We start from the raw sequence: 15,572 nt of genomic DNA on the forward strand, positions 1-15,572 counted from the left end.
ATTTTTTTTATTGATTCTCATTTCTGGTTGCATTAAGGATGGGAAAAAGTCATTATTATATTTTTCACAACCTTGGAACATAAGGCGGGTCTGAAGGGGCTACAGACAGCTCGCCGATAGCAAAAAAAATACGCTCAAGGACAAATAGCCAAAAACCTACCAGACCGGAAACTGGTATACTGTGTTCAAGTTGACTGACATTTTAATGCATTTTAATGCATATGAAACCATGCGGAACAGTTTCTCAGGTTTCCCACTGAAATCATTTTTCCAGGAGTTTTTTCTCGACAATACAAGACAGCTTATATAATTTACTGGTAGACCTAGAAAACAACAGACTATCTATCATGGCTTGATAGGTGGAACAGGCAGTTTTATAAACATATGACTTGATGGTAATGTTGGTATATTCTGCAGTTTGAGTAGGTGTATTTCATCAGAAGAACAAAAATAAAGAGAAAGACAGCAGATATAGCATCCCTCTTCAGCCAGCTGAGGCACAGGAGAGTGACAGACAGGGTGAGAGCGAGAGAGGAACCACCACTGATCACTGGCCTAAGTGGACCTCCAGGTATACCAACTGTTTCACACGTACTCTTGGCTACTCCAGTGCTGCTACCTCCATTGCTACCTGATATTGTCAACTAAGTTTCTTTGTTGCTTTACCTGCAGGAGTAAGAAAAAAATGTTGGATACACTGAATATATTGATATTATTCTGTTCCATCACTGTGTGAATCCTGAATAATGTAGAGTTATGTGTTCTCTGTACCTAAAATAAACCGCTATTTCTAGTTATAAGATAGTGATTTACTGTATATGCCACACCAAAATGACAACTGATCCCATTTCGGGCACCCCAATGAAAACCCAGCCTAAATTGGCAATGCCGCCTATTTGCCCCAGTGGTCAACTGTGGTACTGCAACACAAACTCCCTGCAGCCCAAAAGACATTTAAAGACTGCCATTACACGTATGCAGGTGCATGTAAAACTTTCAGGACACCTCGAACTGCGAACCATGTCAGTTACGCTTTGTATCATGAACTTTACAACCATTAAAGGACAATGTGTAGGACTTAGTGGTGAATTTTCGGGTCGCAACTAACTGAACACCACTGATGTCTGTATTTGACAACCTGGGAATGAGAACGGGCTGTGAAGGGTGTAGGAGAAACTATGGTGGCTGTGAAACCCATGGAAAATGCAAAAGTACTACTGCTAGTTTGGTTTGAGCTACTGTAGAAACATGGCGGACTCCATGAAGGGCGACCTCCGACGTCTGTAGAATAAAACGTCTCATTCTAAAGCAACAATAACATATGACTCTAATATTCAGGTGATTATACACTAATGAAAACAAACTGTTGAATAAACACTGGACTTTTTAAGTTTTCTATTTAGCTAGCTCAACTTTAAACACCTCCTTTTTTTTCCCTTTGTGTATATGATCTCACTCTACACGATTTGGCAGAGGTGGCTTAATGCACAGTGACAGTATAACTTACATCATCCCGCTGACTCTTGACACTTCACTGGCTTCAGGAATCAGACAGATCATTGGTCTCACATTAAGTCACACAGCCCTCAAGTGATGGCTCTTGAAATCAAAGCATGATCCCACAGGGTTTGTCCAGGAACTGTGCAGTTGTTGAGTCATGAATAGCAAACATTTAATATCATTGCAGATCACCAGTGAATCAATAGGCATGGTCAGGATCTCACTTTAGCAGATACCTTAAGGGCGTCATCCCAGTAGAAAAATGTAATGTATTCTTTAACAAAGACAAAATTAGTAAGAAGCCTGTTTAGGTTTCTAAAATAAGTAATGCTGCCTGTTTTGCCAACACTGTAATGTGTAAGTGATGTTATATTTTGAAATCCCTACAGCCGTGTATGTTGGTTTCTGAATCAAGAGACACAAAATGTCACAAGAGTTGAAATCTGCAACTATCTACTGACATTCAAGGTGAACAGCTTTGAATGTGTGCCGAAAACAAGCTGACCTTGTCTCGCAGACTTGAATACAGAGCAATTCCACACAACACACCAGCAGAGTGAAAGACCAGAAACAGAAAGACTGTGATAAAGCAAAAATCTCACCTTTCTCTTACTGTCAAAGTTTGTTTCTAACCATTTTTATTTTTTTATTTTTTTACAATTTTGCGAAAGAAAGGACTCTAAGTGTAAGGATGACATGCCCTTAATAGACAGCTGTGGATGTATTGACAAAATGTCTGAACTGAGTCCCTTGTAGACACTAAAGGTGCCAGTATACCCCTCACCCACCAATTTCTGAGTGTCCAACAATTATTGTAACTTTCCAGAAGTAACTATACGAAATTTACTCCCATGTGACAGCATGATTGGCTCGTTAGCTCTCTTTTTTTACTATTTCTGTCACTTTTCATGTGAACCACTAAGTGCATAACTATTAAGGGCTTCCAGGAGAGATGAAAATGTGCACTGCTATCCCTCTTGCTGTCGAGTGTGCCCATTTGGAACAACTATAAACACTTTGCTTAGGTGATTGGACAATTCATCAAACAAACTAGTTATTTTTCTAGCATAACCTGACCGTAACGTTTGTCCATACTTAATTTGTTTAATCCTGAGCAAACCAAAAAGGAGCCTGGGTATCTGGATTTGCACACAAATAATATCCTTAACTGCCCTCAAACTACTGCATTGTGCTCAGAAATGACTTTGATCATTTGCTCAAGTTAATAGCATTTGGTTAATGTGGCAGTTGGAAATGTAGGCACAGGTTTTTGTGGCTAGTCAGCAAGACAGAATCATCCAAGGCATTAGTGTTGTCAGTGTAGGCATGCCCTGAAATTATAAAATCAAATAAATGTTGCCTTAATAGCAGTTGGAATTCAAGTTGTTAGTATAGTCAGTTAGGGAGGAGAGTGCCAGCAGCACACAGCTATGTTTTAGTTTAGACAAGTCTATGGAGTTAATTTCCACCCTGATCCCCTCTGTACACAGATTATTAATATTCCCAGTGGTGCCTGTGATGCCCATCGACCTATGTGAACAGGGTGTTACTGTTGGTGTTAGTTAGGCCTATCTCTCACGCTTGCAGTTGGTCCCCCATCTTGGTCACCCTACACTGGCTCCCTCTACATTTTAGAATTGATTTAGAGATTTTATTGTTTGCCTACAAATCATTAAATGGCCTAGCTCCAACCTAACTCTTTGACCTTGTACAACCTCACATCCCATCAAGGAAGTCAGGACCAGTTGTTTCTGGTTGTGCCGAGATCATGGTTGAAGCCCCTAAACTCTGGAACAAGTTGCCTCTGCGTGTTTAGTTGGCCTCCACATCCCCTGTTTTTTAATTCTGTCTTATTCCTTCTTCTATTTTTATTTCTTGGTTTGGCTTGCTTTTTATGGCCATTATGGTCTTGTGCTCTGGTCTTTGTGTTTTTATTGTGTTGCTTTTTGGCTTTTGCTTTTTTTTATTGCAAAGAACTTTACTTAAAATGTGATTTATACATGAATTTGGATTAGACTGGATAGGAATCAACTCTGTGGATCACAGATGACATCCTCTCTGGGGTCTTTTGTTCTGGTGAGCCCATTTGGACACCACAGTGACATTAAAAAATGGTGCACTCACACACAAAAAAGCAGGAGTGTTTCACAGAAAGGTCAGCGTTACTCTGGGAGAGGTAGTGGGAGAGAAGAGGACAGCAGCAAAACAATGAATGTGCTGAGAAAAGCGGAAAAGGTTATGAGCCTTCCAACAATGATGTGATGTATTTTATTTACTTTGTAAAAAGTGACATTTTCAGGTATTTTATGGATACTTGTTGGGTTATAAAATCTGCCTTTTAACGTATATATATAAAAATAAATATGAACATGCGTTATAGAGAATATTTTGCACAAATGTGTATACATATACATATTTTGGCTTGCCTTTGTTATGCCTGCGACAAAGTTTGAAAACCATTGCCTTACTTTATACTGTATCAGGTAAAAGTATGATAGCTAAACATGCTGTTGTACTAAAGGGATCAGAAGATTTTGGATGCCGAATAAGGAGGAATTATTACACTGATGACAATATTTAGAAGACTGGGGAGACTGCATTGAAAAGGCATCATGTATTTAGAAAGGAGAAATTATGATAATAATTCATTATAATAATTTGATAGAAATATAAAATGTCCTTTTTTGTGTTTTTTCTTTTTTTCTTTTATTTTTTTACATGGGATATGTTTACTCAATAACCTTTCACCCAATGCCTGTGTTTAGTGGTGAATCTAATTGCTTTAAGGATTTCTCATGATAGGACAGGTTAAGTATCAATATTCATTTATTTTCAACCAAAACACCTGAGGAGTAACTCCTCCACAACAAATATTATTAATGTCTCTTATTCATTCCCCAGCACACGGGAAGCAGTCTAAGGAATTTGTTCATTAAGTCAATTGGGTTTATTATGTGTTTAGGATTTTTACCATGATGATGAAGTGCCAGTACACCTGTCGCTAGTACTCTCCAACATTTATATTCATATGTCCTTTTGGGAGTCATCGGCAAACTCGGTTATTCTGTCTTTTATGTGACGTGTTGCAGATGCTCCTACAGTCTCCAAACTGATGAGGAACTTTACACACTACAGTTTCAAAGTTGCCTGTGGACAACAATCTTTGTCAATTTGTTGATCCTTTCAAAACCTGGTCAGTTGATTGAATTCTCTGTGGATTTTTATGCAGGGTTTTCAGAAGATAAGCACAGACATGAACACCATTAAAGTGTATTGTGTTTTTAAATATATACTTACACTCTGGGAGCACATGGATCTGGATCTTAGCTGACACTTTTCCACCTTTGTAGATGGCAGACAGAAGTATAAAGGTTGGGAGAAAGGAGACATCAACAGGGGGCATTCTTTTATGCAAAAACACAATGCCCTTCATCATAGCTAAAGTAGAGTCTTTCTTATCAGCAGCCGGGCTTATGCTGAAAGGTCTGCAATAACAATGTTAGAGATTTGACGTAAGCACCTGGAACATTTTTAATTCGTGCCTTCAGATGAAAGATCGTTCAATGATGTGAGCAGCACCTTGTCCTGTTCTTTGTAATTTAGTGCCCTCTCCCATTAGTGGTTGTTATCTAGTCATGCCACATATTTGTATTTACTGTATTTAGCACAGATAGAATAGAACATTGTTTGTTGGACAGAAAAGAGAGATTGAAAAATCATTTTGAGCAAAATGCTATATGCCCCAGGCTTGAATAAGTGATCATTTAACCAGCTGAACCCAATGAAAGTCATTTGCAGTTATTCTTCTCAGGTTCATACTTTCGGAAGCATTTAACGTCCATAAACGAGACCCATATAATTAAAATCAGCAGGACTTGGCCTTTCAAAACATGCTGCCGGCTTTGTTCTGCGGCCGTGATTTAAAACTGTTCAAACCCTGTACTTGATATTAGGCTATAATATCCATATTTGCACTATAGAGAAAATTTGATTTTTGCTTTTAATAGTATGGACTAGTATCACCCAGTTAGGCTGCAAATTAACACCACGAGGCTGCTACAAAAAAACCTTCTGCCATGGCTTCACAATCCTCTAAATCCTCTCTTTTTCCTATACTTTTTCATAATGTCCCTACTTGAAAGACATAGTTTTGCATGTAAGCTCCTATATTAATCAGCTGCACCATCATATGGACAATGAAATCTGGGGACATGATTAAGAGCTTTATCTCCATGGCAACAGTGTTTAATTTTCAATAGAGAAAATGCAAAGCAAGGACACATGAGTATGCGACATATCACATATTCAGGGAGAAAGGAAGAAAAAAGTGAGTCTGTCCAGCTCTTACCATGCTTTTATCCAACCTGAGAATTCCAACCGAGTGGGCGAGTGAAAGACAAAGACAGGGCAAGACAAGTGTGAGCTAATGACACAGGAAGGGACAACCTGTGGGAAAGAGTCAGTGAGAGACTCCACATCAGCTCAGTGACAGTGGATGAGTGACATTGAAACTGAGTGAAAAGGGCCAAGTGTGACTTACTGAGGAGAGATCTCATGTCGTCGTGAGAGGCAGAGGGATAAAAACAGATGATGGAAAAAAAGAGAAACTTGGGGCAGATGAGCTGTATATCATCGTATGTGCATGTTCAAAGATAAAATTAAGAGGGAAAGGTATGAACACACTCCATACTTACAACCTGCTTAGATATAGGGTAAGGAAGTAGGACACACTGTATGACTTGGTGATTTGTTGACTGGTTAAATAAAGTAGTCAATAAACAGGAATAGAAAACAAATCGGATTAATTTAAATTAAAATAGATAGATCTCCAATCTCCAATCATAATTTGATAATTCATTCTACATATAGTAGCACCAGTTGTTTGTCATATACTTACAGTAATAAACTGTCAAATAAACTGGGATCTGAGGAGTGCAGTTTGGTATCATGAATAATTTTGACAAACAGCAGCACTGACAGCACTGATGGACTTATATATTCTGAGCTGTGTCCAAACCATTATCTCTTTAGATTGTTTTAATTTGTTGATGAGCTGACTGGATCCTTATAAACTCACTGCCACCAAACATGCTTTGAAAAGTTAATTTGATTTGAAAGCAGTCAGCATTGTCTCAAGGAAAGAGATGTTTAGTTTTGACTGGGAACAACTGGTAATCCAGAACCAGCCGATCTGATAGGTCTGCAGGGTTTGTACTCGGTCATGTGATCTGATCTTGGACCTAAAGATACTTAGTGATTACTTACTGACGGAGTCATTTATGGACAAGCAATATCATTTAGAATTTTTGAAGAAACTGGTTGCCCATGTTGTGATCTGAGAACTGGAGTTATATGAGCGTTTTTGGTCCTTGTTACAACCCTGGCAGCAGCCTTCTGGGTCAGCTGAAGCTGTCTGCCTGGGAACAGTTCATTGCGGTATTCCAGCTGAAGCTGTCTGCCTGGGAACAGTTCATTGCGGTATTCCAGCCTGCTAGAGATAAATGCATGTACAAATCTCTCTATATCATGTTTTGACATCATCCGTGTGATATTTTTAAGGTGGTAGAAGTCTGATTTTGATTAATTTAATGTGGCTAAATTTAGGTCAGAATCCAGGATCACTGAGGTTTCAAGCTTGATATTTAATCTTGAAGGACAAATGATTCTTTCTTTACTGGTCACAAAGACAGTGACTTAAGTTTTGTTCTTTCTTGAAACATCCAGCTACTAATTTGTTTAATGCACTGTCCCAAGGAGTCTTTTGAACTGTATTCGTTTGGTGACACAGCTATATATATGTGTATGTCATCTGGGTATATGTAGTATGAAGCCTACACATTTTGAGTGGGATTTTCAGTGGGAGACTAACACGTAAAGATTAAACAACAGAGGTCCCAAAATCAACCCTTGCAGAACTCCACACACTTGTGGGAGGTGCACTGATGTGCAGCTACCAACTGATACACAATAGTCTCCATCTTGAAGGTAGGACTTAAAACAATTCAGGACCTTGTTAGAGAGACCAAACCAGTGTTAAAGTCTGTATATTAATATATTGTGATCAATTGTATAAAATGCAGCAGTAAGGTCCAATATCACAAGGATAGAGATTTTACTAATATCTATTCTAAGATTGATGTCATTCAGATCCTTGATAAGAGTAGTCTCGGTTCAGCTCCCTTTTCACCACAACAGTCTGGTACTACTTCCGCACTACTGCCGCTGCATCTGGCTGTCAGTCTCAAACTCATGAACAGGATCCAGAAATATTTTAACTCCTTCCCTTGAGACATCATCTCACTCCACACTTTTTCATCAGAGTACCGTTTCCTCAGACTCAAAGTAGGCTCCTTTCAGTCCTCAAGGACTAAAGGTGATTGTGTCTTTGCCATTGTGGCTTAGATATGGTCAGGTAATTTAATCCAGTGGTTCCCAACATAAAGGGAAGATAAATGAGGGGTTGTAAAATGATAAATAATTGGCTTCGAACAATTATATAGATAGCATCATCTAAGAAGTTTAGAGTGGACACCAGACACTGCTGTTTGGTAAGGGGGCACAATCCCAAAAGGTTTAAAATGATGCATATAACTCATCAGGTTTTTTAAATTTTTTTATGTAAAATCTTGAAGATTCTCTGTTTAGTTTTTGACCTCTAGCACTATGGAACTGTTTTACTGAGAGCGCAAGACATGCAGTGACTCATACACAATGGGGCCAATAGTGCAACACTATTCCACTGATAGAAGATATGTAACAATGTGCCACCAAAGGCAGGGAAGAAGACAGCAAGCTAGTAAACAAGGATGTGAGGTTTATGAGAAAGGAAATTCACTCTTTTGGTGAGTAAACAAAACTTATATTTGTTTACAAGAAAACTCCACAGGGCACCTTTAATGCCATGACATGTAACTGATATATAGCTGCAAAAAATAAGGAAGTATAAAGTATGAAATGGAAATACTCAAGTACAATGTTGAGGTACTTTATGTTACTTAAGTGCAGTAAAAGTATTTTCATCGCACTTAACCACTGCTTTTTGACCTTTTCAAAGTGCAAAACATGTAAAGGTCACTTGTAACTCTGTCTGAACAACAAGTGTGTTTGTTAATATCATCTCTCCAGGGCTCAACATGGCCGTAATAAACAATTAACATCTGAGCTCTTCATTGTTATTCAGGATCTTTTTTGGAAGGGCTTGTTCTGGAGATATCACCCATTTACTGATTCAATGGCAACATTACCCTGAGTATAATGTGTTCTATGACGCTACAGTGCAGCAGTAATTAAATTGTTTGTGCAGTGAACGCTGGGCAAACAGTTACATCTGTCAAACTGATGTTGTAAATAAGCACATGGTGGGAAATGACGTTCTTGGAGGTTTAGCAGGGCAAGTTGTACGAGGAAATGAATGAATTACGGTAAGCATATCATCGTAATTGCATTTGTGTTATTTCCCCGGAGTCCCTCGTTTGCCGTTGCTTCTCCCAAAATAACACAAATGAACAGGCTTACACACACACACAGTCAAAGACTAGATGTAAAGGTCCTGCATTCATAATTTGATTTAACTAAACACACTGAAAAAAGAGAGTATAGAGAATAAATAATAAATAATCACTATCCGCAAACTGTACACAAGTACCAAAAGAAATAGCCTTCTTAAAATTGGATACAGTATAACAGAGCAATGTTACACTGTGTTATGGAGTATTATTATTATTTAAACTACTTTATTCACTGTTGTTTTATAAGTGTATTATAAACAGGGCTGTAGCCAAGATTTCAGGAATACTGAAGGTCCCCTAAACAGTCATTTTAATCCCAACTACAATCTTTCTCCAAACTTAAGTTGTATGCCAAACAATATGCCAAAGTTTGCAAAGAGAACAGCTACTTTAAAAAAAGTTGATGGTGTGGGTTCAGGTTAACTTGACCCAGTAACAGTGGGTTGTTGTGACCCAGTCTTATTTTTATATTAATGTTGGGTTACTGGATCTGCCCTTCCCTTCTGTTGGGTGGTTCCACCCATTGGTACTGGCTAAAATTAGCCCAGTATTGCTTTGCTGCTATGTTGACCCCACACAGTATTTTTTCAGTGTGTTTAGTGTGAACTTCATTCCTCAGGATGCAGAGTGTCGCGGCTACTTGTCTTCAGCTGAAGAGAACAGCACATTTATCTGAAGGTAATACACTGATGCAGGTGTGGGTGCAGTGCTTCAAACTACTGTTCAATCTGTCTTTGTTCTGTCTTTGTTAGACAACTTGAGTGATGATCTTAAAAACTCTAGCTGTATGTAACTCAAGGTCCACTTACAAGCTTGCCATCTGCACTTTTATCTTTTCAACCTAAAAAATATTGCTCTTGTTTTCATGCGAAGAATATCAGGAAAATGGAGGCTACAGTCTGGAGTATGCAAACCTTTTTGATTTAGCTTAATGAGACCTTGGTACCACTTTCTAATTAATCACACTTTGAATAGAGTGGTAATTAATTATTATTTTTTTCTTTTTTCTTTTTTTGTTTTTTCAATTAATCTGTATTTAATCAGGCAGTCTTAGTGAGAGTAAAATCTATTTTCCAAGAAAGACCTGAGAACAAGAAACACACAATCAGACAAAAATTAAGGAATTAATTAATAACTAATCCTTTAAAGGACGTTTATAAGTTTTGTCCACTGACTACTGGCTTCTGTTCTGGAACAGAGGTCTGTCTTTCCCTCTGTGTGATTTAGGTCCGTCTGCCCCTCTGAGTGCCCGATCACCCACACTTGAAATCCATCTGCTCGTCAGTGGAGCTGAATATCAACCCCCCAGACCCAGTGCTTCCCCGAGTGCTTTGCTGCCATAGTGAGCTTGTTGCACTCTGTGGGGTTTTTAATCCATTAATAAGAATACGTTTTGGGTTGCCAGGTTGTGAAAAAAATCTTTACCCACAAGAATTTCAAGGGTAAACATAAGCCACGTAGATTTTTCAAATTGCTCTAATGGCTAATAATAACTGATCTATAAAGCCTTAGTGGTAAGGATCTAAGAATAACGGATGTGTTTTCTGGTGTGTAATGAGCACAAACTCTTCAAGGGTCCTTTTCTCTTTCCCTTTCTTAATCAGGTTGGTTCCACTGTGGTCTGTCTGGGACTGTGAGTCCCATCATCAGTGTGATCGTGATGCAGGAAATGATAACCAATATGCTCATACTTAACCCAGCTCATAAACCTTTTTATGAACCAACACTGCCATCTCCTGGCACAGAGTTAAACACCTCACAGACTCCCTGACATTGATGTTATTCACTCATTTGCTTGATTCGACCTCCACTTTGTGGCTCCTTCTCTCTCATCACATTTGTTGCACCTGGTAGGGCCAGGCAACTTATAACTTTATTCTTTTTATTAGTACATGGGGTTCGGTGAACTTCCACCATAGCTTAACTCTGTGCAGTCTTATCAGCCAGAATAATGGGGGAAAAAATCTACTAGTGGTTATAAACCAGTGGTGGAAGAAGTAACAAGTCAAAGTCCTGCTTTCGTAATCCTAAATACAGAGGAAGTGCCAGCAATATGTACTAAAAGTAGTAATGTAAAAGACATATTATCATTATATGTAAACAAATACATATTTATATAGATTAATACTTATCCATCAATGTGTAAGCAGTATATGAACTACTTTACATAGTTAAAAAATATTGATTATAGCCACTTTATGACTTCCTAAGGAAAAGAATCAAGCCCAGGATTTTTTATTTTTTAGCTGAACACATACATGCATGTTGTATAATGTCTTCCTTCCATCTCTTTAGTTAAATTGTTTGTGCAGTGAGCAAACAGTCATATCTGTCTAAATGCCTCAGCTCTCTCCTCTTCACTGTCCAGTAGAGGCTCAGCAGGATCAGTCCAGCCCCGAGGCCTGCGAGGCTCAAGCTAATCAGCACCTGTGTGTTTAGACAGAAGTGCTGATGAGTAAAACAATTATTTTGGTATTATCCATGAATCACTTTTTTAATCTGCTGGCTGCATAAAAAAAGATTTTTTATAATAAATTCATCAATAAGTAAAATGATCATTAGTGCATCATCACTTCCTGATTCAAGCTTTACAGTGTGAAGAAGAGCCGTCCTGTTGTCAGGCTGGTCTGAAGCAGTCTGATTTTCCTGGTTTTCAAAGTCCCACTGGGCCAGAGAGCTTTCATAGTCCAGATTGAGAACCCCAACAGGCATAACCCGGATCCCCCAGTAAACCCTCTTCACCCTGCGGGAGGTGGCATCCTGAACGTCACAGCGATAAGTACCTAAAAATTACATGACGATTGTATTTAAAAGATTTATTTTTAAATCTACCTAATGTACAAAATTCAGAGTCTAGGTAGTAGAGGTTTCTTTGTTTACCTGCATCCTCCTCCTTGACGGGGTCCAGAACCACTCGGTCCAGCAGAGGAGCATCCCAGCGAGTAAACAGAGAGTCATCAGAGCTGATTATTCCTCGGGCATAACGCCACGCCACCCTGAGACAAAAAAGGAAACATCACGTTGAACTCTATCGAAGAGCTGCCATAATCACGGGTTGTTCTACCTGAGGAGGAAATGAACTAAACCCAAGACCCAAACAGTTTCTGGGGCTGGGAAAATACACTGGCATACACTGATACAGTACAGAAGTGACTTTAAAGTATTCCTGCTTGTTTACAAGGCCCTAAATGATATGGCTCCTAAATATATTTATGACCTGCTCACTGGCCATAGCTCAACCAGATCATCAAGCATGTTTTGATTCCAGGTACATTACCTGGAATCAAAACTAAATCATGTGAAGGTGCATTTAGTCACTACATGGTGCTGTTCTCTGGAACAAACTGCCTGATGACCTGAGACTGGCTGCAACTGTGTCCTCTTTTAAAAGCCTCTTTTTTCTCAAGCTATTAGTGGTTACTTTAGGCTGAACACACTTCTACAAACAGTAAACATTAAAAAACTTTAAATTGTATTCTGCAGTGGGTATGAGACTCTATCCCGGCCAACATTAGAATTTCTGTTTCCATTGTTTGCAATCAAAAGGTCTCCCTCCACTCCTCCATCCTTACCTCCAGGAGAACCTCCCCACCGCCTCCATGACTTCTCCCAGACAGTCAATCTCCACTCTCTGTCCGGAAGTCACAGTCATCGTCCTGAGTCCACACTGCCACGACTCCAGACACTTCACCTTACGGGCACGACACTCCCCAGACACCTTTGATTGATTGATTATTGTTCTTATTGGAGCTGTTTTGTTACATTTCTACATTTTCTGTTGTCATTTAGTGCTACATGTTCAAGATGTCTGTATGGTACCTCTGCTCCATCTTTACTTCCCACGTCTTCTTCCATCGCCGTCTTGCCATCTTTCAGTAAACACAGGGTTTGAGTTTTCACCCCCAGCCCACAGGTTGCGCTGCAGGGGGAGCCGTCAACAATGACCTCCACCAGCACTTTATCCTCTTCGTCCTCCAGGTCAACTGAGGTTAGAGGATGGATGAGGAGGAGGAGGAGGAGTAGGTGAAGCCTGACAGTCACATGTTGCATTTTGATGTTTTAAATCTGTAGGAAATAAAAACGTTTTCCGCTTAATGCACAAAGTATCAAAGACTTTTGTATTCTAGGTAACATGTTATATTAAAGATCCCCTCCAGACACATATTACAGCATACACAAATAGTCTGCTTGGAATAATAATGTGTCTGATATGTCTCTCTTTATCTGTCTCTCTCAGCAGTATTTCTCTCCAATATTTAGAATGATGTAACGTTACCTACAGTGAGATTAACCCTGGAAGACTGAGTGAAATAATTTTTTGTATGTGACATGTTCAAACAAGTAAGACAATGTCAGTAACTGCACTAACCCATACAACATACAGTAACTATTCAGTTAACAACTAACGTTAATACAGGTCCAGATGAAGCTGTCGGGAAGTCAAAGCGCACTCACCTGTTTGTCAAACCAAAGTGAAATACAAACTGAAGAAGTAAAAGATGATGTGATGATGAGTCCAAACTGTTGCATCTGCTGTGTCTGAAATATATTTTGAATTGAATGTTGTGTTGTGACAACCAGAGTTCCAGGCTGCAGCAGGTTCCCTCCTTCACAGTGTTAAGATACAAAGTGCTGGAAAAAGGTTAAAGGCCTCTTTGCTCTTTATTTTATTATTGTTTCCATCATGGTCATAGCTGTTAAACATTTGTTGATGATGTTTCAGAATGAATCTATGACATTAGATTCAACAATTTATAAACAAAAATGAATGAAATGACATACAATACAAATAAAATAAATTATATAACAATCTATTTAATAATAGCCTTATTCATAAACATTAAATGTATTGTTGGAGTCAATTTCAGGACACAAAATCTGATTTTAACCAGAAAAAGTTTCCATTTTGTGCATCCAACCTGTGATTGTCCAATAAAAGGGACATCTGTTAAGTCGGTTTATATTTTTTTCCAATGCAGTAATCTGGATGATGTTGCAGTTTGTATGATGGCCACCAGGTGTCAGACAAATGCCAGAGAGAGAGCACAGAAACCCACAACATACAGCACTGTACTGTAAAGAGACTGCAGCCTTTAGTTCATTGATCATGTTCTCAATTTAGCAATAAATCAATAAATTCCAATTTTAGGGTGTTAAATTATCTGCAGTAAAAGTGATCAAATAAACATACAGTGTAGAATATAGAGCAACAAGGTAATAATGATTATATGATTATAATGTTTAAAAAGTAAAATATCAAAGTCATGTTATTTTGTTAATCAGACCACACACACACAACACAGATCCACTATTTTCTAATCCGAGTCCAATCCATGTCCAGGTATGATCATCACATTTAAGTTTCCCCTAGTGTCGTATATACTTTTTCTTCTGTATTTGGTTGTGTTTTCTCTGCATCTTTCATAAATACTGCAAACATGTTGTTAAATTGGTGAAGGCGTTTTCTTTTACGTTGCTTTTACGAGCTCTCCCAGCCACTGAAATAAACACTAGTTTTGTATATTGTGTAACATGAAAGTTGTATTTATAGTTGGACTTTTTGATGGCAACTTCTTGGTTATGACTTGGATGTCAAGGACCCACTTTCTTGGTCCATTGCTCCCACTAATAGAAAGGCTCCAAACCTGCCTGGGGTTTCAGGCCCAAACAAAGATTATGGCACTGTTAGCTCTTCTTGACAAACCCAGCCCATTGTCAATGTACTATTATGAACCCTACTTGGTTCTGCTACTGATAACTGGAAAAAGGACCAAGACACGAAAACACACAAAAGGAAAAACGCACACAAAGAGAGTCACAACGATGATTCAGCATCAGTGGAGGACTGCAACATGTTCAGTAGCCAGTAATAGTGGCCTAGTTGGCAGACCAGTAAAAAGCATTGTGGTCAACACCACATGTCTCAGTATGTGAAAAAGAAGAGTGAGGGCGATGAATAAGTGTGATGGAGGAGTGATGGGGGTGTGAAAGGAGGAAGACAAACAAGAGATATTGTATAAGAACAGGTGGATGTGGAGGAGGAGGTGAAGTAAGAGTGGCAGGACAGCCCATCAGGAATTACATCCATATTGGACATCTCATCATTTATCCGTGTCATTTGAAGCAAGGTAATGTAATTAAATTTTATTTGTATACCGCCAAATCATAACAGAAGAATCTCAGCACACTTTTCAAATAGAGCAAGTCTAAACCCTACTCCTTATAAAATAACTCACAGAGATCCAAAAATTCTCATCATGAGCAAGCGCTCGGGAACAGTGGCAAGGAAAAACTCTTAGGTTAGGTTCAGATGAAAGTAACCTAGCAATGTGTTGTTTTTGAAATCCTATCCTATCCTAAGTGGAAATTAAACACACTGACTTGGCATTTGCGGTGTGAGCAGTGGCCCTCTTAGGAAGTGTTAAAAAAACACAGCAGTGAGATACATTTGTCTCAAAAACCCTCAAAATCAGACCAGCATTCTTTGAAATACTGATTAAAACATGAAAAACAAAAAAAAAGTGTGGCTCAAGAATGGACAATTGATGCAATTTCATGAAGTCT

At 38.7% G+C, this 15,572-nt stretch overlaps 1 protein-coding gene across 1 annotated transcript; it reads right to left on the minus strand.

Moving 5' to 3' along the window:
• Positions 1-9,616: 9,616 nt before the first annotated feature.
• On the minus strand, positions 9,617-13,058 carry tmem81 (transmembrane protein 81). Its single transcript, XM_051424957.1, has 6 exons — positions 12,828-13,058; positions 12,581-12,726; positions 11,889-12,004; positions 11,601-11,791; positions 11,370-11,435; positions 9,617-9,658 (listed from the first exon to the last, which is right to left on the minus strand). Exons 1-6 carry the CDS (start codon positions 13,056-13,058, stop codon positions 9,617-9,619), a joined length of 792 nt encoding a protein of 263 aa, XP_051280917.1.
• Between the last annotated feature and the right edge of the window lie 2,514 nt (positions 13,059-15,572).

Source organism: Dicentrarchus labrax, unplaced genomic scaffold (genome assembly GCF_905237075.1).
Source record: "Dicentrarchus labrax unplaced genomic scaffold, dlabrax2021, whole genome shotgun sequence".
NCBI lineage: Eukaryota > Metazoa > Chordata > Actinopteri > Moronidae > Dicentrarchus > Dicentrarchus labrax.